The sequence below is a fragment of the Amblyomma mixtum genome, chromosome 1 (assembly GCF_055824585.1).
Source record: "Amblyomma mixtum isolate Tamu chromosome 1, ASM5582458v1, whole genome shotgun sequence".
Lineage (NCBI taxonomy): Eukaryota > Metazoa > Arthropoda > Arachnida > Ixodida > Ixodidae > Amblyomma > Amblyomma mixtum.
Genome location: NC_143012.1, coordinates 187,722,059 through 187,749,569, shown reverse-complemented (window position 1 = coordinate 187,749,569; position 27,511 = coordinate 187,722,059). Strand labels below are relative to the sequence as shown.

Below are 27,511 nucleotides of genomic sequence, written 5' to 3'. Positions count from 1 at the left end.
TTGTTCTTTCCACGCACAATAACAGATTGGAATCAGCTAGTTAAACCATTGTCTCAGGAGTTTTTACCAATTATTGCTGTATTGTGTTGTTTTTTTTTTAAATGTTGCGTTTTTTGCCGTGTGATTGACTTTTTCGCCCACCCTGCTTTTACTCAGTGTCCGCAGTATTTTGTAAATAAATAAAATAAATAAATAAATATCGACTAATGGGGCCAAATAGAAACAAAATCTTTTTTGTTGGACGAGATAGCAAAAAAGGCCTTTTGGCTAAGATCAAAGTGTAGTGTAGTAATTCCAACACCACCTAGACTGACAACTCGCGTCACCGGGCACTGCAGTAAAAACGGCTCAGCCACGAATGCCGCAAACAGCGCTGTCTTGGTTTTGTCCGGCCGTAACACGGAACTTCGTTGCAGTGCTTGCTTCCAGTCGGCAACGCATGTGACTCGCAGCTCCCCTTCTCCTACTGCCGGCAAGTCAAGCGGCTCTAGATGGATGGAATATAGGAGCATCCCCTTCGGAACGGGGTGGTGGCAGTTGCGATCAAGCTCGACTTTTTTTTTTACTTTTTGTTTGGATGGATGGATGGATAGATGGATAGGAGCGCCCCCTTTGAAACGGGGTGGTGGCAATTGCCACCATGCTCAGCTTTTCTTTCTTTATTATTTTTTTGTTTACTGTGTTGGCAATTCTCATTAAGAATCGCCATCATCTTTACCTACGGTTTCCTACAATTCTAACCGTACGCCACATCTCTGCTTTTCAGCCACCAATCCTCCAATCGCTTTTTGCTAACTTCCACTGCAGATTTATTTACATGGCCATTGCTATCTTTAAACCCTGGGGCCTCAGAAAGAGTGACTGTGCCTGCATCGACATCCGGATGGATACCATCACATTTGATTATGAGGTGTTCAATTGTTTCCACAGATCTACCACACACTACACATGTGTCATCTTCTTCGTTAAATTTCTTTTTGTAGCTGCGCGTTCTAAGACACCTTGACCTAGCTTCAAAAAAAAGAGCACTGCCTCTTGAGTTACCATAGAAAAATTTTCCTGATCAGCCTTTTCAAGTATCGATATAGTTCTACACTATGTTTCTTTTCCATTGAATTCATCCACTTATTAACTTCCGCGTTTTTAACCGGTCGTTTAATGCTCTTTCTTTCTCCGTCCTCATGACCTGCATACTTACTGGTTAGTTTAGTTTTCCGCCACTGTGAGTCAACGCTCTTTCTGTGTAAATATTTAAATACCTTAGTTGCCCACCTGTTATCGTCCAATTTCCTCAGGCGTTCTTCATATAGTATTTTACTTTTAGCTTCCCAAGAGGCCTTGCCAGCGAAATCTTGCGAGCGAAATGAGCCCGCTGCATCTGCAGGCCCGTTATTAGGTAGGTTTAGCAGAACGCTGGTTCCTCAAGGCGACTACTGCGCACACGCGAATGGTGCACAGAGGGGCACACGGCTGCCACAAGTCATCATCAGCCTGACTACGCCCACTGCAGGGCAAAGGCCTCTCCCATGTCTCTCCGATTAACCCTGTCCTTCGACCAGTTGCGGGCACCGTATTCCCGCAAATTTCTTAATCTCATCCGCCCACCTAACTTTCTGCCGCCCCCTGCTACGCTTGCCTTCTCTTACAGTATGGTCCGCTTTATACCACTGCGCAGGCGACCCACCTCCCACCGATAGTTGTATGAGGGACATTCTCCGAGATGCCTCTTGTCAACACAGAAGGGCAGTTAGACAAACGCAAAATGGGGACAGAGAGGGTGCACTTTTAGCAGTGGTTAGGTTTGCGTCGCAACTATCTTCCTTTGCGGCAAGCGAGACTCCGATTAGGCACTCCTTCAGCTGGGGCCTACAATAGGGCGGCTCATCACAAGAACCGCAGCGAAAAAGTCCGGATTATATTTCAACATGCTAAGTTTTTTTCATTCCACGAGAAGAACAAAAGGAAAGTAGGAACCGGGCGTCCACTGCGTTAAAGGCATGGATTTATATGCACTAGTGACAAACAGGTGGGTACAATCGGAAAGGAATCAATGCGTAACTGGCGAAGCAAAACAAAAAATGACAACAGCAGCACGTTGCCCGTCGTCGGCGAAGGAAAGCGGCAAAGCATCACGCTAACAAAATTAACAAATATTCCTCCTCAGATATCAGCACCAATAACCACTACCGCTGTTCAGTAGAGAGCACAACACCCGAACTCAGGTCAGCGCAGTGAAATCTATAAAAACTCAGTGCGAGCAACGTCGCACTGAGTGAAAAAAGCACCCTTAAAGGCAGCTCCAACGCTATGATTGTGATAGACTGACTAAACAAAAGTAATCAAACATTACACAGAGTGCATAACAAAAAAGGCACGTTAAGTGGCGCTCAAGTCGCTAGTGATATAGTGGACGCATGAGCACGACCAGGATCGCCACCAAGCACGTCCACTATGCAAACAGGTAGGTCCGCGCAGCCTCGCGTTGGCAGCCAAAGGCGTCCGCGAAGTCGGAGGCGTTGATGGCCAAGTCGCACACGTCCGGCCTCGCCGGGTCGTCGCAGAAGTGGCTGCAGTAGCTGATGTAGAACATCTGCGTTGGCGAGAACTCCTCCATCTTCTTTATCCTCAGCGAGGACAGGTCGTGGCCGGAAGTCTTGAGCGCCTCCAGCGCCACGTCCAGGGCAAAGAGGTCGGTCATCGTCGCCTTCTCCTCTGCGGTCTGCGCAGCGTACAGCGCACACCTGCCCTGCTGCTCCCACCAGGAGATGTCCAGGCCGGAGTAGTCCATCTTCCTGCCGCGCTCATCGGCGGCCCTGACTAGCTGCCGGGCGAGTTGGTAGCCCAGGCCGCTGTAGGTCATCAGGGCGGAGCCCCTGCTGCGGTAAGACGGCGGCGCAAGCGCCGACAGGCCAAGCCAGACCAGGTTCAGGGAGTAGAAGTAGGATGCGCTACCCGACATCCTGCGGTAACGAGCCGTCAGCAGCCTGTCGTGGAATGGGTCAGCCAGCATCGTCTTCAGGACCTCCTTCGATTTGAGCCACGTGTCAAAGAAGGTGCGGTTGCCGCCGCCGCTAGGGAAGTTGATGTACAGCATGTTGAGGACGGCGGCGACCATGAAGGCCTCAGGCGGCAACAGCCTAGCACGCATATGCGCGCCTATCTTCAAGGCGGCATCCTTTTTGGTCAGGTTGGAGATCATTTCCGAAGCCTGAAGCAGGTTGGTTAGCGCTTTGGACGTGGAGTTAAATACTGCGAAGACCTCGTCCTTCAGGCTGTCGGCGTCGTCGAACAGTGAGTAGAAGAGCGGCGATGCCTGGACGATGCCGAATGACTCGTGAACGGAGAGAAAGCACTGCACGAGGTCGGACATGTTCTCTGCCTCCGCGGCGGCTCCCAGCGACCAGAAGCCGGTGTTCAACATACAGACGTAGGCGTACGAAAACATCCAGCCCATGACGTTCAGCAACCTTGTGGGAGAAATGACTTCGAATAGGCTTAACAGCTGAGTCAGCGCGTGACGTCTGATAATTAGAATTTTTGTTTCCAATGACAACCTAGAGATGGATTTCAAGTGCTTGCCGATGATACCCAGGAGGTCGTTCAAGGAGACCTTGTCATTGAACAGCCGGTGGACTCGATGCAGAGGAAGCAGGACATCGTGCTCATCCACGGGTGCTGACAGCAGAGCTGCCCTGACGGCGTTTTCATTTTCACGCAACGTTTGGATGCTGGGGTCGTTTAGCTGGGTCTTTCCGTTGGTCAGAAAATGCGACACGCCTTTGACGACATTGGCGTACGCCACGTTATCCAGCGTCGATACCTGTCGCATTCGCAAAAACCGGCACAGGTCCCGGCTCCCCGAAGACTACGACCAGGCCCTAATCTTCGGTCAGGTACGTCCGCTTCACGTCGAACCACAGCACCACCCTCCAGTTGATGGTCAAATCCAGGAGAACGTCGAGGACGTCGACAATCTTCAGATTAGCCTTCAGCCGCTCCGCCGACCATGGTAGCCCCCGTGCCTTCATGAACTTCACGAATGGTTCGGCCGACTGCGCGGTGGACACCTCCAGGCAAGTCGAAAGGGCGGCCATAGCGTTGGAAGCGGCGGGGAAAGAGCCGTTGACTGGAGGCGGCGGCGTGACGGCACGGCTGGCGATCGAGACGACGAACATGGCGTACTGGAGGTCGTCGACGGCCTCTGGGTGCAGCGGAGCCTTGTGGCCGCACACGTAAGCGTGGAAGTGGGAGCAGGGATCTACCGAGGTGTCCAACGAGTGGAGGAGTTGGCGAGCGTGGTCGAGGCAGTCGTCACTGGAGCACACAGCCTCTCTGCTGGCCGGCGACGTGAGCGCTCTGAGGACGAAGTAGATGAGGACGAGGAAGAGGACAAATCCGACGACCATGCAGACCGTGGCCTTTCTGCCGATGGGGTGGCCTAGCAGACGCACGACGACTGTCTTCAGGCGGCGCAATTTCTGAGAGTAGTCATCAGTGCCCTGGACCAAGATATAATACGAGACTATAATTTCGGTGCAACATACCAGAAATGCGGCGTGCGAATTATGCGGACATAAATAACTACTTGCCGTAGAGCGGAAAACGTTATTTAGCTCGGCCTCAATTTCACGTTGATCGAAATTATTCCTTAAAAATTAATTAATCTATGTCCCCTTCCCTAACCTGACCACCACAGATCCAGATCGAAAGAAAAATCCAGGATGGTTACCACTGTATAACACGAGATTCAGTTACGGCTGTTGAAGTATTTTCATTTCGCGATATTCAGAGGTAAATATTGAGGGAAACGTGCATATACAGGGTGTTTCACCTAAGAGTTTCTGCAATTTTTAAAAATAAGCTATTTGAATTAGATGCGCGCTTTTTCTGGCATAGCATTGTCAGTGGTGTAGTACATCATAATGCAGCTAAGTCGTGCTAACTAGCAGGCTTGTTAACCAATATTTAATAGTTATCTTTTAAACTATTACCGTTGGGCTCCTTAATTATTGAGAGGCATGTAGCCCACCGTAAGTAATGCCCATATCCGTTTTTAGAATTTTGAGAACGCGATTATCCTTGGCGCTGTGGCCCAACAAATTTTGGCTATTTCGACGAGTTAGGTTCACTGGAAAGGTTGCTTTGCCTGCAAGCTTCTCAAACCGCATGTATTTTGGCGCGCTGTGGGCGAAATTTGTTGGGCCATAGCGCCGAGGATAATCGCGTTCTCGAAATTCTAAAAACGGATATGGACATTGCTTACGGTGGGCTGCATGCCTCTCAATAATTAAGGAGCCCAACGGTAATAGTTTAAAAGTTAACTATTAAATATTGGTTAACAAGCCTGCTAGTTAGCACGTCTTAGTTGAATTATGATGTACTACACCACTGACAATGCTATGCCAGAAAAAGCGCGCATCTAATTCAAACAGCTTATTTTTAAAAATTGCAGAAAGTCTTAGGTGAAACACCCTGTATACTCATTTATGAACCACTTTTTCAGATACAATCGCTCTTGAAGTAGCAATTCTTTACCAGATCTTGATAGTTAAGTCATGCAGGAAGCCTTGTGATCTTAGAAGTGGCAGGAGATCTGCTCGCGGTGTCGGATCCATGCCTGATTCTGAAAGATGAACTCCATGCATGTGTCTCGGGGTCTTCACAGTGCACTGCACGGGCTCGGGCCGGCCCAAAAGCCCGGGCCGGGACATGATTTGTTTTGCCGGGCCTGGGCCGGGCCCGGGCCAGAAACTGCGGGCCTGGGCCGGCAGCTTCTGGCCCGGCCCAGGCCAAGGCCCGGCAAAAGCTGCCAGAAGCTGCGGGCCCGGACCGGGCTCGGGCTTAAAGCGGCGGACCCGAGTCTGGCTTGGGTCCGTGCAGAAACGGCTGTTGTCCGGCTAATCATTCACTATTGCAGAGTGAAGTACACAACTGAGGCATTGGAGAAGCGACACGGATGAGCTATGGGTTATGTACGCTCTGAGAAAACAAAAAACTAAGCTTTACTGTTTGACTTATTTATTTCCTTATTTCCACGCCGCGGTGGTTTAGTGGTCAAGGCGCTTAATTACTGAGCCGGGGAACCAGGGTTTGCTCCTAGCGTCGGCGGCCGCCTTTCTATCTAGGCGGCCAGCATGACAGCCACGTACTTTGCAGTATCACTACTCGTTGAAGAAACCCAGGTGGTCGAAATGATCCGGAGCCCTCTTCTTCGGCTTCTCTCACAGCCTGACTCCCCTTGGGTCCTTAAGCCCCAAAAACATAGCGTTTATGTTATAGCTACATTTTTCTCGTGTGAGAAAATTCACAAAGTAAAGCGGATTTGGTTTTCATTGTGATCAGCTGACCGGAAGCTCTCGTAAATGAAATGGCCACAAAAGCTCGCGACAGTTTGTAAATCTCATCTCATAACCACATCTATCCCTCCTCGCTTCTTCAGCCTGGTTGTCATGACAAGTGTTTTGCCCTGTAAGTTATCACGTGGTTCGCGCGTTATCTTCTGCTCCACCATACCTATACACTATTAGAAATGCATTCGGGAGGAACATATTAGTTGACGCTTATAGTCTTCAAAACACACACCGTGAAATAGCATTTCGTTTCTGCTGAAACGCGACCAGTTCGGCTATGAGTTCAACGTGTGAGGTCGCGTTCACTAAAATTGTCATCCCACTGCTTGCTAGGCAGCTTTAATGTTTATACTTCCGGGCGGCAAAATATTAACTGATTAAAATCATGGGGGAATGCAAAGTAGTCTATTTATTTATTTATTTATTATACCCTCAGGGTACAAATGTACATTATAGAGGGGAGGGGCGGATGCAGAGGCATACACATTACGCGCGTATGCAGCCCTTTTTGTTTGGCTCTCGGAACTTCCTAGTTTATCCTTGCGCTTCAACACGAGATCACTGTCCAAAAGACGGGCATAGCGAGCACTACTCTTAATCACTTACTTCTGGGTTAAAAAGAACCAACTTTCTGCAAGCCAAACTGTTTTCAGAACCTTTGTCGGCCAGTTTCTTATCGGTCTAGTCGCAGTCTACTTGCTCAGAGGGAGCAGTATATCTCAAGCGTTACTGTGAAACGGGCCGGGCCGGGCCCGGGCTGAGCTTCACTCGAGGATTCACGGGCCGGGCCGGGCTCGCTAGAGCGATAATTTAGCGGGCCTGGCCCGGGCCCGGGCTTGAAGCCGCGGGCCTGGGCCGGGCTCGGGCTTCAGGTCTCGGGCCCGGGCCGGGCTCGGGCCTCAGATTGAGGCCCGTGCAGTGCTCTACTTCACAGCAGTGGGATGAGTTACCAAAAAGGAGGAAGTACGCTGTCACACGTGACGTCACTGGGTTCGGACAACTCAGCGACGTGCGTTTCCATGGTCCGCTGCAGGGAATACAGCCTAAGAACAGCTAGTTAAAATGGCGGTCCGAGCTCCGAGCATCAACGATCTCGTGCCGTGCACTGGCGCTGCGGCTGCCGCCGCTGCCCGTCTTCCTTTTTATAATCACCCCCAGCTGTAGGCGAAGCCATCCTGGTGATTCACGTAGATAACAAAAACGGATCATAGTACAGCTTCAGGAAGGACACATTACCAGTCTCGCTGTTACGTTGTCGTTGATCTGTCGAGCGTGTCACGGGGTCGGCAATGTATACGACGCAGTAAGGGCCGTGGTATTTGGGGAGAAGTTTAGAAGACAGGCCGGGTATGGTATACGGCACGAGAAGGCAGACGAGAGAGAATGCTTGGCCATTCTCTATACCTGAAAGGTTATCCACAACCCCCTGACAAGGAGGGCAGCCTGCCACAAAGCAGGCTTCAGATAAACAAGCAAACGGACGGACAGAAGCAAACCCACAAGTGCTAAACCCGGGAAGTGGCCACTATAAATGCTGCCACACTAAAAATGTGACGTAAGGCTTGGACTGAGGCGATTTCGTTTAACAAGTTATTAGATTGTCACTCTTGTTAGCACATATAGGACAGGACAAGAAAAGGGACACATGCTCACGTATAAGCTGAACTAACCACGCTAAGCATGAAAAGAAAGACACGCAAGCCTTCGGCAAAAAGGGGGCAGATACCGACCAGGAGCAGATGCTTGCACCAAGCGCCGGGTGTTCCTCCTGGACCTTCTTTCGTTGAGAAAATCCTTTTCCATCAATAATTGACCCCTTCTACGCATCGACGCAAAAACAGCGCATGTGCTAAGGTAGACCTGAGTGCGCTACACATCTTGCTATCTTGGCTGGCAACGTTTATCGTAAGCATGCAGCTCTGCACAGCACGTTCTCCGATCCAGCAGGAGCGCATGGGGCCCGGTGCGTGACAGTGCAGCAGAGATGAAAAGGGGCTGCTTTGCTTTATTTCAATTTATTTCGTGAATTTTTTCTTCCAAAATAAAAGTTGAAGGCTATATTGGTGGGCTCCGGTTTAACACCGACCACCTGCTGCTCAACAAAAACCCATTGCATAAGGGCACATTTGCATTTCCCCTCCTTCGAAATGCGGCCGTTCCAGGGGCAGTTCGAATGCAACGGCCGCCGAGCCAACGTGGCAGGTTTTTTTTTTTTTTGCAGTTGTTGCTTTAGCAAAACTGCGCCAGGTTTTCGCCCCGTCACGTAGCCGCTGGCCGGTAGGCACGAATGGCCTTGAACGGCACAGCACTGTATTGGTGAACAATCGGAGCAGAACTCGTTCGTTTGCTTTCCCCAGTTTTTTTGCTGGAGCTGGCTACCGGCGATGCTTATGATTAATAGGATGTGATACGTTGAAAGAAAGCAAGTAGCCACCTTCAGGTTCAGGGTGCTCAGGAGCTAATGAGAACACCTGGTGAATAAGTGCTCGGACTGCCGCGTCTGCAGCTTCGTTTCCTGCTAGGCCCTGATGGCTCGGAGTCCGAACCACGCAGCAGAGAGCAGGATCGGTATCCCCGCAACACTTCCTTAGTATTTGTTCAGCTAGTGGAGTTATCCAGAGAGCCTCATAATTGCGGCACCCCAACGCGAGTCTGTTTTGTGTGTTTGGATTTTTGAATCAGAGCCAGCTAGGGTGGTGGTAACCTCTTCAGCTTATGTTGTGCCTGGGACTCGAAAGCAGAGCCCGTCCACCTGTATATCTTGATGTATGACCGCGGCCGTCCACCACCCCCCGTGGTTCGGCCCCGCTGCATCTATGTAATAGACGCCATGCTTGTTGCCAAAGTGAAGCCCCAAGGATTCCGCCTGGCGACGACCACTATGGCCTTCCTTATCCATATTAGTGGGGAGGGTTCGAACTCTGACGGCGCGTCTCCAGAGTCCGGACACTCAGACCCTCTCCTGAATGTGAAAATCGTGTTGCATATGAAGCCAGGCTTGCATCTGCCGACACAACTACGTTTCCCTTGAGCTCCTGGAGGTGCTTACTGCTCCCAGTGCAAGAAGTCTCGCACTGGAGGTGGAGATAGGAAGGTGAAGTGCTCTCTTCATTATTCTGCGGATTATTACCTCTACTTCATCTTCGTCGTGCTTCCGCAAGTGGAGATAGGGGTTCGAGCTGATTACGAACTGAGCATCGGCTAGCTGCACGAAATCCCTGCTTCTACATCCCCCTGTCTTACTGGAGAGACGCGGCGGACGATTCGGCCCACCTGGTCTCCAATTTCGCGGAGCTTAATTGTCGAATGTTGTGTCGACCCTTCTTTGGTGATGGATGAAGGGTCCGAGTATTCGAATCTCTATCCTTGTGTATGGGGCGCCACTCATCGAGGAGAGATGTATTTGGATAGTGTCCGTAGCGGAAGCCCCAAGGTGCACAAATTCAGGCTTGTTGGGTTCACACTGGAGGCCACAGGGCTCTGCGTAGCGATCCACGACGTGCGCGGCATTCCTTGCAGGCATTCCTCCATGCGCCATTAGTTTTCCTTTACGTCCCAGACCATGACACCATCGGCATACAGCGCATGCCGTATGGCTTCGATAGCCTTCAACTGGTCCAGGAGATGGGGCATCGTCGAATGATAGGGGGGAAAGCATCGCGACTTGTGTCCCCCCTGTGTGCCCATTTGATATAGACCTAGTTCTGAGCACAGCCTTAGCCCTAGCCTTGCGCCTACCGGTGTAGTGCTCAAGGTGCATAGTTCGGAGTATGGTACTGCAACGTGGGTTCTCATTTATGACATGCTATTGGTTTTAGTTCGCGTGGGGAAAATTCTGACTGTGTAACCTAAATGTCTAAGGACATACCTCCTTGTCGGGGTGCATTTGAGTCTATCTGACTGACTTTTTGAGCTTCGAATAGTTCGGGCGTCGTGTTATGTATAGGCCTAACTGTAATGCTAGGGTAGTTGAGGCATAGATAAGGATGCCTGCCGCAGTTTTTACGATTATGCGGAGTAGGGTGTTTAGGTCTGCTCATCGCGGAAGCCAACAGTCACCGTAACCAAGGAGCATTAGCAAGGGCGTCCGCAGAATTTTTTGCAGGGGGGGGCCCCATTGGTTGTTGGCGCCGGAGGGGGGGGGGGCTATATTCGTAGCAAAAAGGCACTATTTGCGGAGTAAATTTATTTATTTATATATAAATAAAAAAATAAGTAAAATACGCACATGAAAGAAAAATTACAAACAGCAAATTAAAGCGCGGCTAGGAGAGATACATTAAAGTTTATCAACGAAAAAACAATTAAAATTAATAAAAAAATACAAAAAGATACTATCACTTCGTGGAGAAGAGCGCTCAGTCTTGCTGCATACGGGTTCTCGACTCACCCGGATTGATGACCAGCACACAGCACAATATGTTCACAAACACGCAACTACAGTCACTCAGTCAGTCTTCCTTGAACAGCAACTGTAGGCGCCTCGGATTTTTCTGGGCGAATTGTGTAATTACAAGGGTGATAAATTCATTTCTGTGCTTCACTACACGCTCTCGGTGCATACTCATCATACACATTGAATGGAAAAACGGTTGAACGCGTACGTTGAAAACAAAAGACAACTATATATACAACAAAAACTTCTTTACAAGATAAATGCACGCTCGCCGCTTCATACACCTCGCTCCATCTTGCTCGCGCATCCGCACAGTCGAGCAACCGCACACACACTGCTCGCCGCTCGTCGTTTTCTCGTCCGCTGTCTCGGTTGTTCTGACCTTCGTTGACAACCGGCCACTAAAAACACCGAAGCACAAACACAGAGGCGCGCACACGTGCAAGGGCTTACTTGCCGCAATATCCCCGGATGCGCACTTTGGGGGGTGAAAGGAACGCCGCGCGACTTCCGAGGGGAAGGAACACTCGCCACTCCGGTCGGAAAATTTGTTGTTGTGTTTTTATGGGGTTCAGAGCCCCAAAACGCATCAGGCTATGAGGGACGGAGTAGTACAGAGTTCCGGATAATGTCGACCACCTGGGTCTGGGTCTTTTTACCGTGCACTGACACGCACAGTACATGGGCGCTGTTGTGATTTGAGACCCAGCCAGAGGTTACAGGCGAGCCAGGCAGGCGCCATCGGTCTGCGTTGACCAAAGGCGCTGGTTTTCGGAGAAGACGCAAGAAACGCTGGTGTGGGGGCGCCTCTGGAGACTGCGTCGCCGTGAACAAAAGCAGCTAATCCCCTTTGCCGAAGATTCTGAAAGCGGCGCTTCTACCGAACTGCGCTCTCCCGTGGATCGGAGGAGACAGCGAGCGGCGGCTGCGGCGCCCACCCACCGCCCGCTTGACCCTGAGCAGCCCGACAAAGCGGGGGTGGATACGGCTGATTTGTCCTTCCCTCCTGAAGAATTCATCGGTGGCCGGCGTACGAACGTATCCTGATTGTAGCGAGCGACGAAGGCGAAAACAAGATGCTCTGTGCACTGTCTGCCTCCGTGCCGCTATCTCTCTAGAGATCAAAGAAACAGACACCGATCGTTAAGAAGGCTCAAACACATGCTCGCCGGTGCCGCTGTATGTCTGCAACAGGTGGCCTTTTAGTAGAGCTAACGATGGCGTGGTTTGAAAACGGCGGAACGACGCCCGCCCGGACGCGGCATATCGCAGATGTGACCCAAAGCGTGGAAGCGGGGCTGCTTTTACCCTTTTGGCTGAGCGCACCACCGCCCCTGGCGTGCGGCCATCACTCACGGTTCGAGTGAGTGATTTTCCAGGGGGGTGCAGCCGCCCCCCCTTGCCCCCCCTTCCGGACGCCCATGAGCATTAGGGATGTATTTTTTTTTTCTTTTTTTGTGGTGTTCATCACTGGGAGATCAATAAATTATTTAAAGATAATGAATCGCAAAGCATAGGAGAAACAAATAAATGCCGCTGGTTGGATATGAACCCACAGCCTCCGATTGACGCGGGTATGAGGTGTTGATATGGTGCGCGATATGTAAGGCGGCCCATGATTAGAGCCTGTACGATGCGTAGAGCGTCGGCTTTTATGCCCTGACCGCGGCTGATCATCTTTTGCATCATGTGGATTAGCTGTTTGTTTTTTTCAGTAGTGCCAGCGTGGACGCAGCCTTCGCATTTGTATGCGTAGACCCAGAAACCGTACTCTGCATGCTCTGTTCGCCTTCGACTGTAACCGTAATGTCCGGCAGTGGTGGGTCGGTTTTTCTTCGGCATTTCTGTATTTTGTGCTATACGTTGTAATCCCCTTGTCCGTGCATATTGTTGTGTGGCATTCGCTACTGTTTTTTTTTTTTCACCATAAGCTGTTATAGGTTTAGTTTTAGCCATATAGCCCTTGCACAGTGCCGTGTATATGTCATGGCGAAAGCGGAGGAATACGCATTCTGAGGGTGGTCCTACGTCAGAATTCAGGACTGTGTGGCTAGGCCAAAGCTACAACACGAATGTTGACTGTTTTATGTATTACATCATTACATGACACTGCTCTGTATTAGGAGTGCTACCTCACATTACATTTCAGCGTAATTGTTTTTGTTTTTTTATAATTTATATCCCCATTGCTGTTAATCCTTTTCTTGTATTTGTTCCTGCTTCAATTGCTTCAACACAAACTGTGGTGTTCGCGGTATTCCGCTTTGTTGCCGCTGCCTGCCGGGCCTTTCCTTTAAAGGGACTATGAAACAAATTTATTGAGATTATGTAAAGATGGGCAATCCATCACTCGTCACTCCAGCGCAAGAATTTTTGAGCTAGCATCAATAACAACGAAGTTATAGGCGATTAAAAATCACCCTCCTCCTCTCCCCCCTCAACTCGTACGCGCGGGGCACCATAAAAAAATAAAGAAAACAGCTCCGGGACTGGGCTCCGCCCATGAAAACGTCATTCGCTGACGTTCGGTTTACAACTTCCGGTTGTCGCACTCGCAAGGAGCAGCGTGCGTCGGCAGCGTCTCTCCGGTCTCGGCGCTTTCTTGGATTGCGGCGCGCGTCGGGTTTCTTTGCTAGTTGGCAGAATGGACCCGGACCTGTTCCCGGCTCACACAATGTTTTATTTTTTTGTGCGCTGGTTCGGCCGTCACACCGATGCTGCCAAGTCTTGGTGTGAAACACCGTGCATATACTGAGCCTAGCTCTCGAATGATGTTGGACACCCGGCTGCGGGATCGCAAAATCGCGCCGCCCGACTTAGAACACAAGGAACATACGGTATTACGGTCGTAAAACGGACGGGAGAGTCAAAGAAGGTCGGGACCGAGTCTGCATGTCGAAGCAGCAGCCGAATGTGAACAGCAGCAGTACGTAGCCGTCAGGCCAAGGCCCTCCGCGACAGCTAACGCTTCGAATTCGTCCTGTGCCCTAAGTAAATGCGGCACCTTTTTTTAAGTTCTCGTAGATAAAATTGTCTTCCATAGCAGATCATATCGTGTAAACGTCCATACCGATCGATGTAAGCTGGAAACTCACCTTCCCGGCGGGAAGAAACAGTGTCGGCAGCGACTTCGGTCGAAGCTTCAGGTGCTTGACATTCATGCCTGACTATCGAACGAGCGCTGGGTTATAGTAGTAAGCGTCAGGTGCGAAGTGTCGACCACAAACGCGGAGTCTTCGGCGTGCGTGCGACGCTGGCAGTCCGATGCGCTCCATCCAGGCTGCTCGCTCACGCACGTCTCTAGGAGTAACATGCCTGAGTTCAACACCTCGCCAGTCACCTCGCCAGTCAGCAAGGCGTATTCATCTTGGGCGGTCGAAAAAGGCACTGCTAGTGGCTCCCGAACTCGCGACAGAAAGAGGCGGCAGAGGTAAATTAAAACCATATGCGCGAAGGCAATGCCCTCGCTCGCGCTTGCCCCAGGGGGTCGCGCGGCAGCTCGAGCAGACGATTTTCACCGCTACCGGAAGTGTGCCCGTGACGTCGAAGCTGCCGCGGCTCTAGCGAATGACAGCGTGTGGTGGCCTGCCGACGTCATGGGACTAGTGACGTCTATCTTCCCGGTTTTGGTTTCAGAATTGCTCCCTACGAAGACACCAAGCGGCCCGCGAATTTTGAAAAACACGGTTTTTAAAAATTCATAATAAATTGCCGGCTGAGTTCCGAAGACTCATACTTGGTGTCAATGCTTCTGAGCATCACTTATAACATTTGCAAGCGGCTTTTAATTCTTTTCATGGTCCCTTTAAATCCATATGTATCAGCAGCGCGAACACAAGGAAGAAGAAGGAGAAGAAGGTTCTTCTTCTTCCTGTGTTGTGTTCGCGCTGCTGATACATATGGATCGCAACCAAATAGCCCGACAGATAGTGCCGTTCCCTTTAAGCCTACTGCGGCTTTGGCAGGCCTATCATGTATTGCTGCTGTGAAAGTCTTGCATTAATAAAGTTTAGTTATTTATTATTATTACAACAGCTTTCGCTGATTCATGCGCTAAGTCGGTAAGCCTAGCCCTATATTCTTTCACATATTCCTCCCTTCGCTCACCACGTGGTTGAGGTGTCCATCGAGAGGTGAGACAGTCAGTGCGCGTTTCATTTCCTAAAAACCAATTTTCAACCGCCGCGGTGGACCAGTGGTTAGTGCGCGCGGCTACTGAGCCGGAGGACTCAGAAAAGCAATGACGCAATAGCAGCCGCATATATCGATGGACACTCGAACCGCGCCGCAACAAAGGGAGGAAGGTGGGAGTGAAAGAAGAGAGAAATAGGTGCCGTAGTGGAGGGCTCTGGATTAATTTCGACCGCCTGGGGATCTTTGACTTGCACTAACATCGCACAGCACACAGCTAAATTGGTTTTTGAGGAAAGGAAGTGGCGCAGTATCTGTCTCACATATCTTGGCGGACACCTGAACCGCGCCGTAAGGGAAGGGAGGAAGGTAGGACTGAAAGAATAGAGAGAGAAAGAAGTGCAGTAGTGGAGGTCTCCGAAATAGTTCCGACCACCCGAGGATCTTTAACGTGCACTGTGTCGAAGCGCGGCTACGGCCGCTTATCTGTTTTAAGCATGAAATGCTTTTAGCTCCCGTTGTCGGCAGTGTGGTGACGTCACGCCGAGACCGAGAGCCATCATCCGGGCACTGAAATCCACTCATCCGGGCACTGAAATCCACTCATCCGGGCACTGAATTCCAGTTATCCGGGCACTGAAATCCACTCATCCGGGCACTGAAATCCACTCATCCGGGCACTGAATTCCAGTTATCCGGGCACTGAAATCCACTCATCCGGGCACTGAAATCCACTCATCCGGGCACTGAATTCCAGTCATCCGGGCTCTGAAACGAGAACATCCGGGCACCGTACGAGACAACGAGATTTAACGAGACTCTCTAAGCCCTCCTACGCGACCGGCATGCAAGCGCCGGTTGGTCTCCAAACGAGACAAAAAATAACTGCTGCCAGTGCCTTCTCAATGTTTATCAAGATATCAGTGGAGCTGTGGGTTTGATAATGCACGGAAATATAATTTCCGATTTCTAATAACGCATGCAAAAAGCACATAAATGCCACGTTACACTTCGTTGTCATACGTGATCCGGGGGAGAAGCGCTGCGTTCAAAGGGCAAGGCATCGCGCCGAACGGGTGGTGGCGTTCCTCCCTTCCATTACGGTGCGGTTCGGGTGTCCACCGAGATGACAGAGAATTACTGCGCCATTTCCTTTCCTCAAAAAACCTTGCGTTCAAATGGCAAGGCATCGCGCTGAACGGGTGGTGGCGTTCCTCCCTTCCTGTACGGTGCGGTTCGGGTGTCCACCGAGATGACATTAGGCCCGTAAACATTTCATGCTTACTCTACTATCGGTTACGGGAGAGGCAGAGAATTTTAAGCATGAAATGCTTTTAGCCCCCGTTGTCGGCAGTGTGGTGACGTCACGCCGAGACCGAGAGCCATCATCCGGGCACTGAAATCCACTCATCCGGGCACTGAAATCGAGTCATCCGGGCACTGAAATCGAGTCATCCGGGCACTGAAATCGAGTCATCCGGGCACTGAAATGGAGTCATCCGGGCACTGAAATCGAGTCATCCGGGCACTGAATTCCAGTCATCCGGGCTCTGAAACGAGAACATCCGGGCACCGTACGAGACTTAACGAGATTTAACGAGACTCTCTAAGCCCTCCTACGCGACCGGCATGCAAGCAACGGTTGGTCTCCAAACGAGTCACAAAAAATAACTGCTGCCAGTGCCTTCTCAATGTTTATCAAGATATCAGTCGCGCTGTGCGTTTGATAATGTACGGAATTATAATTTCCGATTTCTAATAACGCCTGCAAAAAGCACATAAATGCCACGTACACTTCGTTGTCGTACGTGATCTCTTAGGGGCTTCGCGCATCGAAGCAAAGCTGCGCAGGTGCACAGGGGCCCGGGGGAGAAGCGCTGCGTTCAAAGGGCAAGGCATCGCGCCGAACGGGTGGTGGCGTTCCTCCCTTGCTTTACGGTGCGGTTCGGGTGTCCACCGAGATGGCAGAGAATTACTGCGCCATTTCCTTTCCTCAAAAAACCAAATGGCAAGGCATCGCGCTGAACGGGTGGTGGCGTTCCTCCCTTCCTGTACGGTGCGGTTCGGGTGTCCACTGAGACGACATTAGGCCCGTAAACATTTCATGCTTACTCTACTCTCGTTTACGGGAGAGGCAGAGATTTTTTTAAGCATGAAATGCTTTTAGCTCCCGTTGTCGGCAGTGTGGTGACGTCACACCGAGACCGAGAGCCATCATCCGGGCACTCAAATCCACTCATCCGGGCACTGAATTCCAGTCATCCGGGCACTGAAATCCACTCATCCGGGCACTGAATTCGTCATCCGGGCTCTGAAACGAGAACATCCGGGCACCGTACGAGACTTAACGAGATTTAACGAGACTCTCTAAGCCCTCCTACGCGACCGGCATGCAAGCGCCGGTTGGTCTCTAAATGAGACAAAAAATAACTGCTGCCGGTGCCTTCTCAATGTTTATCAAGATATCAGTGGAGCTGTGGGTTTGATAATGCACGGAAATATAATTTCCGATTTCTAATAACGCGTGCAAAAAGCACATAAATGCCACGTTATACTTCGTTGCCATACGTGATCCGGGGGAGAAGCGCTGCGTTCAAAGGGCAAGGCATCGCGCCGAACGGGTGGTGGCGTTCCTCCCTTCCTTTACAGTGCGGTTCGGGTGTCCACCGAGATGGCAGAGAATTACTGCGCCATTTCCTTTCCTCAAAAAACCTTGCGTTCAAATGGCAAGGCATTGCGCTGAACGGGTGGTGGCGTTCCTCCCTTCCTGTACGGTGCGGTTCGGGTGTCCACCGAGATGACATTAGGCCCGTAAACATTTCATGCTTACTCTACTCTCGTTTACGGGAGAGGCAGAGATTTTTTCATTCAGCGTCCGCTTCGGCGGACGCGGTTGTTGCGACGCGCGTCTTTACTCTCTCTTTTATTCTGTCCTCTTATCTTTCAACTCGCTTCTATCTGCACGTGGCAGCGGTGGTGGCTCGGCTGGAGCCAGTTGGCAGGCCCGTGCACTTTCCTTTTCATTCTTCTCTCAGTCGCAACAACAACAAAGCACACGGGCGCCTTTTGCGTTTCGCCTCCATAGAAACGCGGCCGCCGCGTACGGATTCCTCCCTCCATATCTACCCTTGTGATGCGTTTGAGGTGACTTACTGTGCCGTTTAGTTTCTTCAAGAGAAATTTTTTGGTGAATTGGTGTCCATGTCTGTTTGGTCTGGTTTATGGGGTTTAACGTCCCAAAGCGACTGAGGCTATGAGAGACGCCGTAGTGGAGGGCTCCGGAAATTTCGACCACCTGGGGTTCTTTAACGTGCACTGACATCGCACAGTACACGGGCCTCGAATTTCTCCTCCAAAGAAATTCAGCCGCCGCGGCCGGGATCGAACCCGCGTCCTTCGGGCCAGCAGCCGAGCACCATAGCCACTGAGCCACCGCGGCGGCTGGTGTCCATGTCTGTGATTATAGATAAAATGAGTGCATCCCTGTGAAGAAAAAACAGATATATCGCAAATTGACACATATGGAATAGAAGGTAATTAAGGGGTACTGAAAAAAAATAAACGTTAAGTATGGTTTATGGGGGTTTAACGTCCCAAAGCGACTCAGGCTATGAGGGACGCCCCAGTGATGGGCTCGGGGAATTTCGACAACGTGGGGTTCTTTAACGCGCATTGATATCGCACAGTACACGGGCCTCGAATTTCGCCTCTAAATAAATTCGACGGCCGCAGCCGCGATAAATGTTAAGCATATTCAGCTGATGCACGGTCGAAAATTCCGACTGCGTGTCATGGCAGAGTCAAAGGTTGCGCCCTTGGGCGATCTGCGCGGCGACCTGCTATACGTATTAGTCCGGATCGCACAGCTACGTCTGAGTGCACTGCTTTACTCAACATTTCAATGCACGCCTTCGTCCAAAAGGTGTTAATTGTGTGTGACAGCGATGAAGGCGGGCAAGGAATCTCGGGCCGTGGTTGGCACTGTAATGTGGCATACTAAACGAGACTAAATATGACAACTGTTTTTCGCAAACGAATATAGTCCACGCAACAGGCACAAACCCGAGCATAGAGGACGCAGTTAGTCTACATGATGCAGTTTCGATGTATTCCGTTCGTCAAGTGGGGGTCACTGTTCTTTCCTTCGACGCAACGAAACAATGCTGAAGAAGCGAAGGGGTACCAGCGATTGCCCCCTGTAACCGTCATTTTGCATGAGCGTGCATCTCCTATCGCAGCTCTAAATGCCGTTTGCATTCAGGCCAGCTCGCTTACGTGCCGCGGGCTGCAGGACACGCCGCGTGTCCCGTAGCTGTGGTCGACCGGCCGCCTGGACCGACGTGATGCGAGGGGCGACAGCGACGGCTTCTTTTGCACGGTGTCCGACGGGACGGGCAGGTGGGAAATGGCTTCCTGCACGAGCAGCGACTTCCGCCGGTGGGCGTCCATGGCGTCGAACCTCATGCTCCTTGCGGGCCACACCGGCGGCGGCGGCTCCTGAAACACCAGCTCGCCCCTCGCGGACTGGCCGCGGCCAGCGTGAGCCGGTAGAGACGGGTCGGCCGGCGGCAAGCCGGGGCCCGCAGCGATGCCCGGTGGCGGGGACACGAACACCGTTGTTTTGGCGTCTTGGGATTCTCTCTTGGCGGCCGGGTTTATGGTCACTCGACGGTCGATGGAACCCACAGGCGACATCGAACGCTTGAACGAGGAGCGCCCTAGGACACTACGGGGCACGGCTTGTGACTCCGGTAGTTCCGCGTGTGGCAGCTCGGGTCTCCCAGAGGCGACATCAGCGCCACCACCGCCTGCAGCGGCCCCGTACTCCGGCGGTTGCAGGTATGCTCGAAGGGCGCCATCGGAGCTTCCCCCGGCCGATGGGTACGGCTGCTGGAGGTCTGCGGGGTCGCCGTACCTGTGCTCCGTTGCTGCGGGCGGTGGATCATGACCCGAGGGTGACCTCCTGTAGGTGCGAGGACTGCCATGCGAGTGCGACGGAAAGGCTCGCTTTGAGTCGCTGCGCGACGACTGCCCCAGCGAAGACGGGAAGCTGTCTTGCGGGCTGATGCGTTTGGGGGGCACGGGCGAGGCGCCGCGGGGTTCCTCGCCGCTTGTCCGCGGGACCGGGGTTATGGCTTCGCTCTCGGGAACGGAGGAGCTACGCGCCGACATGCGCCCTGCAAAGAGACGGTTACGCTTTCGGGCCTTCATGTAGGTCGAAACTCTTTAGTGAGAGCGGCCACGGCCTCCTTTAAACAACGGCTGAATGATATGCGCGGTCTGTCTTCACAAGCGCAGTTTATGAACTCTTTCTGTCGCTGCATTTTTGCTGCGCTGTGATATTTGTTTTAAAAAAGCTCCCAGTTGCCTCGATGCCTCTGTATCTTGATTTACACTGACCGACAATGACCTTGTGCAGACCCAAGTCCCATCAGAGTCCTCGTCTTACGTTAGGATTTCAGCCCGCCAAATACCGTTGTGCTGACGCTGGCACCGTAAGTGCTGCGTGCGGCCGCATTTCAACAGTTGCTGTTCAAGCTGGCCTTTTTGGCTTTATACCCTTGATACGGTTGGGGTACACATATGCCTCATGCATGTTAAATGGTGTTATGCTGCACGCAAAAAAGTACCAGCGGAAAGGGCGTAGAAGCGTTAAGGAAAACTGAGGAAAACGAACAGAGGGAGTTCATTGCTGTGAACAGAGCAAAAAAACGTTACTTTCTGGCCTCCCATATGGAGATAGCTGATAGGTTGATAGCGCCATTGCTGTAGCGCGCGCCATAAGTAAACCCGCTCCTCCTGTATGACGTGGCCACAAAAAATTCACTACAGGGCGCCGAGGACATGATACACTACGCCGTGTACCGCGGACCACGTCCCCCCCTCTGCCCCCCTAAAAAAAATGGCGGGGGCTTAGCTTTGGTTAAGCCTGGTAGGTTGCGAAAGCAAAAGCGCAGCGCCTCTAACCGAAGGAACGCAGTGCGCCGCGTCTACAGATCACGCGTGGCTACCGGCCGCCGCTGCGCGACGACTCGACTTGGTAGCCCATCTCTCACCCTGGTATAACGTCAGAGGTCATTCTAAAGGTCATACGTGGCTATCGGCCGCCGCTACGCGAAAGGCCGTTCATGAGCGTAGTATTGCTTTCGCAATAAGAAAAAAGAAAACAAGCTTAAAGGTTGCTGCAGTGCAGCCTCTACGCTTACGAATGTGAAGCCAAGTTTGCAGACGGTGAACCTCCACAGCGGCCGCAGAGCAGCCGTCGCTGTGCGGGTAGGCTTACCGGGACTGTCGGGTGCACGCCTGTGCCTTTTCCTCCTGCGGCGGGACTTTTCCGTGGAGGTCTCCAGGCTGCTCTGCTTCGGGGTGTCCTCCATGCCTCCCTCAGTAGCAGCGCTGAAGCTGGGCCTTTGCGGTGGATATTCCGAGGACTGTTCCGTGGATTCAGAGCGAACGCGGCCCGACAGCACTACCGCGCGCGTCCGCTTCTTCTTCTGCTTGGTCACGAGCCACGAAGCACGCGTGCACACGCATGGAAACCAATGTTTTCGGTACAAGCAAGGCCGTGGCGCTGAAGTTGATCAGGAAGAACAGACAAGTTTTGCAGGAGGCTAAAATACGCAATGCCACCGCAAAGCCTTTAGTAGCCACGTTTTTTTCCCCCTGGCGATTTTTTTTAACGTTGTAAGGGCCAGGTTTGGCCAAAGAGAGCCACGGCAAATAGTATCTCGCTCTACTCGACCTAGCTTGTGGACCAATGGGCATTGAAACTCCCTCGGACGTCTGAATAAGATTTGTACGTCCAGATCCAGATCGGGCATGCTGTGGACATCCACCGGATGTCACATATTGAACCAGTTATAAAATTCTATTTTTGTCCTGCGGACGTACCTAGGTCGTTTATGCCGGACATTTTGACAATGTTCTCAGCCGTACTTTGTTCGGATTTGAGTCACGATACTTGGTAAATGAGTCACGAAAGACACATTTCTTTAAGCATCTCACCCCAGAGGAGCCAGTTACTAAGTCAGGGGACAGCTTGTATTCATCGAGTCAGGCGACACGCACTCCGCCCTTCAGCCTATCCTGGCTGCCTTTTTGCTCTCTGCATTGCTTGCAAACACATTTTTTGCACGTTCCCCTAGTTCAAAAAGCTGAAGAAACTGCAGGTCGCTGCTTTTATGCTCATGAACAGCGCGTTCCACTGCGTCTCAAGTAAACAGCACTGAGAAAACTACAGTTATAACTTTCGCTCTCGGGAACAAACCCAAAGCACCACGCAGCAAGCAGCCGAATTTTTTGCAAGTTGCAAGTGCGCCAATGCATAATCCATCACCTCTGCCAGGAGAGGTCATCGAGGTTTGACGAAATGTTTGGTGTCTTCCGCAGCGTACGCGTTTAACAGAGCCCCGTCGATATCTTGATTGTCTCACGTGTAGTTGGATGTGCCCCTATTCTAAAAACGAACTCAAAAAGAACTGCTTCTCACCCCTCCGACGGCGCTGCATTCAGCTCCGCATTTTCGCACACCATTTTTGTGTTTTCAAAGTGTTTATACCCTTCGTCTGAGCCGATTCAGTGCATGCACCTCTTGATAAGCCATTCCTTCGCCTTTGCTTCAGAAGGGGGGGGGGGGGGGGGGATTCTCAAAGCTGAAAATGACTTGTGGGTTAGTTAAATACCCTGATTCCCAACTACACTGAAGAGCTGCTAGCTAATTCCTTCCACACATGCAATGAATAGGCACGCGAGGGTAGAGTTCGATGTCTGTTGAGAACAACGCAAGAGAAGGCGGGCAGAAGGAGCAACTCGACTCTAGTGTGACTCAAGATCACAGCGAACGAGAGCAATCCTGCAGGGAGCACTAGGCCCTAAGTAAAGCTGGTTGTTTAGCCATTCCACTTGAGATCGGGAGTATACTGGGTGTTTCACCTAAGACTTTCTGCAATTTTTAAAAATAAGCTATTTGAATTAGATGCGCGCTTTTTCTGGCATAGCATTGTCAGTGGTCTAGTACATCATAATGTAGCTAAGACGTGCTAACTAGCAGGCTTGTTAACCAATATTTAAAAGTTAATTTTTAAACTATTACCGTTGGGCTCCTTAATTATTGAGAGGCATGCCGCCCATCGAAAGTAATGTCCATATCCGTTTTTAGAATTTCGAGAACGCGATTGATTGATTGTAAAACATTTTATTCGCCGGGAAGAGCTTGGCAAGAGGTCGCGTTAAGTGGTCGAGAGTACATAGCCCTCGACGACTTTGTCAGCCCACTCCACCGCCAAAACTTGCGTTCTGGGGTCAGAGCTAGCCAGCACGGTCTCCCACCGCTCGAGAGAAGGAGCTGTAACTAGATCACCCGGAGGTGGCTCTATTTTGCAGTCCCACAGGATGTGATCGTAGGTAGCACGTTGGCCACAGTGTTTGCAGTTTTGGCTGTAAAGATCTGGATAAATGTGCGCGAGGAGTGATGGGGTGCGTTATCCTCGGCGCTGTGGCCCAACAAATTTCGCCTACATCGCGCCAAAATACATGCGGTTTGAGAAGCTTGCAGGCAAAGCAACCTCTCCAGTGAACCTAACTCGTCGAAATAGCCAAAATTTGTTGGGCCACAGCGCCGAGGATAATCGCGTTCTCGAAATTCTAAAAACGGATATGGATATTACTTACGGTGGGCTACATGCCTCTCAATAATTAAGTAGCCCAACGGTAATAGTTTAAAAGTTAACTATTAAATATTGGTTAACCAGCCTGCTAGTTAGCACGTCTTAGTTGAATTATGGTGTACTGCACCACTGAAAATGCTATGCCAGAATAAGCGCACTGTAGTGAATTACAATTAACGCGCCTGAACTATTATGAATGCGCCTCAGGTTGCCTCGATGGCAGACGAAGAAGTTGACGACGAAGTGTGCCGGCGCGCGCGGCTCCAGCTCTCTGGCTGTGTAGACTGACTGTGATTTTGCTGCCGTCCGCTCAGCTGTTTGGTGAACTGTATAGCTGAGGTCACTAGTACGCGAACCCCCTTTCATTTGGTGGAGGTTGCGGTCATCTGACGCCCTGGACCTTCGCAGCCGTCTTCTCCCGCCGCTCACAATGCCTAAGGACTCCGTGCCCAGTCCTGCACCACCCACCCCGACCGTTCTGTGCGCTGGAGCGCTGCGGCAGCGTGGTCCCGCTTTCTTCAGTGGCACCGGCGACGATGACGTCGAGGATTGGCTGGCATCGTACGAACGGGTGAGCACCCATAACAAGTGGGACGATGCACTGAAACTCAACAACGTCATCTTCTACCTTTCGGACGTTGCGAACCTATGGTTCAGAAACCACGAATCCGACATCCCCACGTGGTCAGCTTTCAAGTCCAATTTTTCTGATGTATTTGGCAGGCCTGCGGTGCGCAAGCTGCGCGCGGAACAACGCCTGCGAAGTCGGGCGCAGCTGCCTGGTGAAAATTTCACCAGCTACATAGAGGACGTTGTGAACCTGTGCACACGAGTTGATGCCTCTATGTCTGAGCGCGCCAAGATTGAGAACATTTTGAAAGGAATCGACGACGATGCGTTCCAGATGCTTCTGGCACGCAATCCCACCACAGTCGCCGACGTCATTACTCATTGCCAGAACTTTGACGAACTTCGGAAGCGACGCATCATCACCCGTTCTCCGCTCTCACAGCAGGAATCGCTTGCTTCCCTCACATCTGACACCGACCCGGCGCAACTGTCACCGCTGATAAAGCAGTTTGTTCGGGAGGAAGTCGCGCGTCAGCTCTCGTTGATGCCCTCCAGTCACGACGCTGCGACTCCTCTGGTGGCGCCATTGCAGGAGGTCATCCGCCATGAAGTTGCCGAGGCTATTCCTACTGCACATCCAGTCCCTTCGGTTGCTCCCTTAACCTACGCCGAGGCTCAGTATCCCCAACCATCTCCTATACCCGCCCGGATGACCTACGCAGAAGCAGCGGCGCGCTCCGTGCCCCTGACTGTTCCACCTCGTCAGCCCGTCCTGCGCCCCGCCCCGTCTCTACGACCAGCCCCGGTTTCTTCGCCGTCTCCGCAGCGGCTTTACAACCCTTGGCGCACATCGGATAACCGACCCATCTGTTACTCCTGTGGGTACGCGGGACATGTCGCCCGCCACTGTCGCCGTCGCATGGTGGCATCGCCAACCATCTCAACCCCTGTGCATCCATCCCAGATGTTTTCAGTCTATATTTATTTATTTATTTCAGTACCCTCAGGGCCCGAGGTCATTACAGAGGGGAGTGGGATACAATAGACAAAATGAGAAAATCACAGTCAGTCTACACAGCCAGAGAGCTGGAGCCGCGCGCGCCGGCACACTTCGTCGTCAACTTCTTCGTCTGCCATCGAGGCAACCTGAGGCGCATTCATAATAGTTCAGGCGCGTTAATTGTAATTTACTACAGCACATCTAATTCAAATAGCTTATTTTTAAAAATTGCAGAAAGTCTTAGGTGAAACACCCTGTATATGGCTGCTGCTTATATTTTTAGATCCAACTTTCTGTGGCTCTGCTGTCAAGGCTAGAGGACAGGAGCGTGAGTGACGTTGACGAGGACAACATGTCTACACCAAATATTCTATCCCTCATTTCGCGCTCCACGAGAGACCGACCCCGTGTGCCGCCCCTCGAGCTTGCTTCACATGCAAACGAAAACACTGCAAAATCTGCCGCCGTGGCGCAAAAACCTGTTTTTATCGTTGAAGCGCCTCATGCGGGCCAGAGCGACGACCATATTGGAAATTTTCGCTGCGACGAGCAGCTTATTTCGCTCAGTACCTTGGATGTGAACACGGTGGAAGAATCTAGTTCTTCCACCGTGCTTGTGGAGCGACTGAGCTGTGCGACACGGCGAAAAATTTCCAACTAGTTGGAACCTTGTCGCTTGTCGTATTCTCCACTTTTCATTTTTTTTATGGGGGGGGGGGGGGGGGGGGTGGAGGACCCACTTCCACTGGATAAGCCAATGGAAGGAAGTGAAAACAAATAAGAAGAGATCACATAAGGAGAAAGCATAATCGTAAAATTTTTTTTTTGCTTCGCAGGGTACGCTATCAGCCGCAAGCACTATCGACGCCTTCGCAGGTGTTATTTAGTTTGCTCTTGACGAAGTACGATTCTTAGCCAAGGACTTCTGAGTCACGTCTACGCGAAACAGAAGCGCAGTCATTCCAGCGACTAAAGAGAGTGAGAGGCACTTGTGAGCTGCTGTTTCGTGGGCCCAGATTTAGGTACGTCACTGATTGTGCGACTTTCACTGCTACGTGACAATACTTCAATAAACTCAAACGCCACTGCAGTCGGATACAAGTCAGCAGTGAAGCTGCGTCCGTTTTCTGAAATTTATCCATACACTCTTTTCGAGATATGACACAGCTCTACAGACTTAGCAGATGTGAATATCCAGAACCACAGCGGGAAACTCAGCAAGGAGGAGGAAGCAGCATGGAGGCAGTTGCAGGTGGGCACCCTTCCGAACCTAGCCTCACTGAGCAGATTCCAGCCGCGCTTAAACGATGGCAAATGAACGGCCTGAGGAGAACGGGCGACCCTAGGCATGATGATGTGGGCATGTGCCCCATCCACCACTTTAGTGGACAGTAAGGGGTCATGGGAGGCTTTTTCGCGGAGCCAGGACCTGTTAGAGAAGAAGACCATCATCAAACGAGCCTTCAAAGCTGCCAGGTACGAAGGGATCTCGGCGGTCTGACAAGGACGGGAATGAAAAGTCCTCTCTCCTGACACTTGATCTGAACTCAATAAGTATTTCTATGCCATGAAGCTCCGCCCACATTCAGCACCAAACCACAGAATTCCTCCCCGTTAAAAAGCTTTTGATATCTAAACAAGAACCTATTCACAGAAACAAAAATTATAAGCACTAGAATTTTGATGCCTGGCTTGCCTAATATAGTTAAACTTTAAAAAGCTCATTTCGTTTATTGTTCTGATTGGCCAGCATAGCAATACAGGACGTGGTGGATCGTGGCCCCAGTGTTCCCAGCTGCTGTTTTCTGAAGTTGTATGACATACTGTACACAACTATTCGTATTAAGGTCTGCAAGCGAGCTTGAACGTTACATCCCTGCTGAAAAAAGGGATAACGGAGTCTCGTTTATTTGTTGCTCAGTTGTGAAAACGCGTAGCTAAATGCCGCACTGCAAAGGATGCCAGTCCACTTCTCAAGCTCGTCCCCTATTTCTTTCCGAAAAACGATAGGAGTGACTGTTGTTTCTTGTCTCCGGCTGCTGCGGCCTTCTTTTTTCCGGCCGGTTTCTCCGGTACGGCCTTCTCCCTCAGGGCCTTGGGAAGCGGCTCTTCTTCATCGTCATCAGACTCACTCACCAGCTCCTTCACCAGTTTGGTCACTGCAGAGAGAGAAAGCGCCGCCATGTCACACCGAGCACAAGAAGCGTGGCTTTTGACTTACACGAGATTACACAACACAGAGAGAAGCTCATTAATTCGGACTTCGAAAAACAGGAAAAAAAAAATCTCTGCCTCTCCCATAAACGAGAGTAGAGTAAGCATGAAATGTTTACGGGCCTAATGTCATCTCGGTGGACACCCGAACCGCACCCTACAGGAAGGGAGGAACCCCACCACC

General features: G+C 51.3%; 1 protein-coding gene and 1 pseudogene across 5 annotated transcripts in view; both read right to left on the bottom strand.

Moving 5' to 3' along the window:
• The window catches only part of LOC149370262 (uncharacterized), a 58,128-nt gene that overhangs the window by 4,939 nt on the left and 25,678 nt on the right, over window positions 1-27,511 (bottom strand). For 2 of the 4 annotated variants that reach the window (XM_089560986.1, XM_089560994.1), the window contains exon 12: window positions 26,956-27,272. The exons of 1 other annotated variant lie outside the window; for it this stretch is intronic. In XM_089560986.1, coding sequence (XP_089417112.1) covers window positions 27,100-27,272 — 173 coding nt within the window. In that variant the 3' untranslated portion in view covers window positions 26,956-27,099. Of the gene's footprint in view, window positions 1-19,152; window positions 20,055-21,160; window positions 21,484-26,955; window positions 27,273-27,511 lie in introns of those variants that run through there. One more of the 4 variants, XM_089561013.1, reaches the window with a different exon arrangement.
• On the bottom strand, window positions 1,690-14,534 carry LOC149370263 (neprilysin-1-like; annotated as a pseudogene). The gene is made up of 2 exons (XR_016285689.1): window positions 13,842-14,534; window positions 1,690-4,499 (listed from the first exon to the last, which is right to left on the bottom strand). The product of XR_016285689.1 is annotated as a neprilysin-1-like (transcript).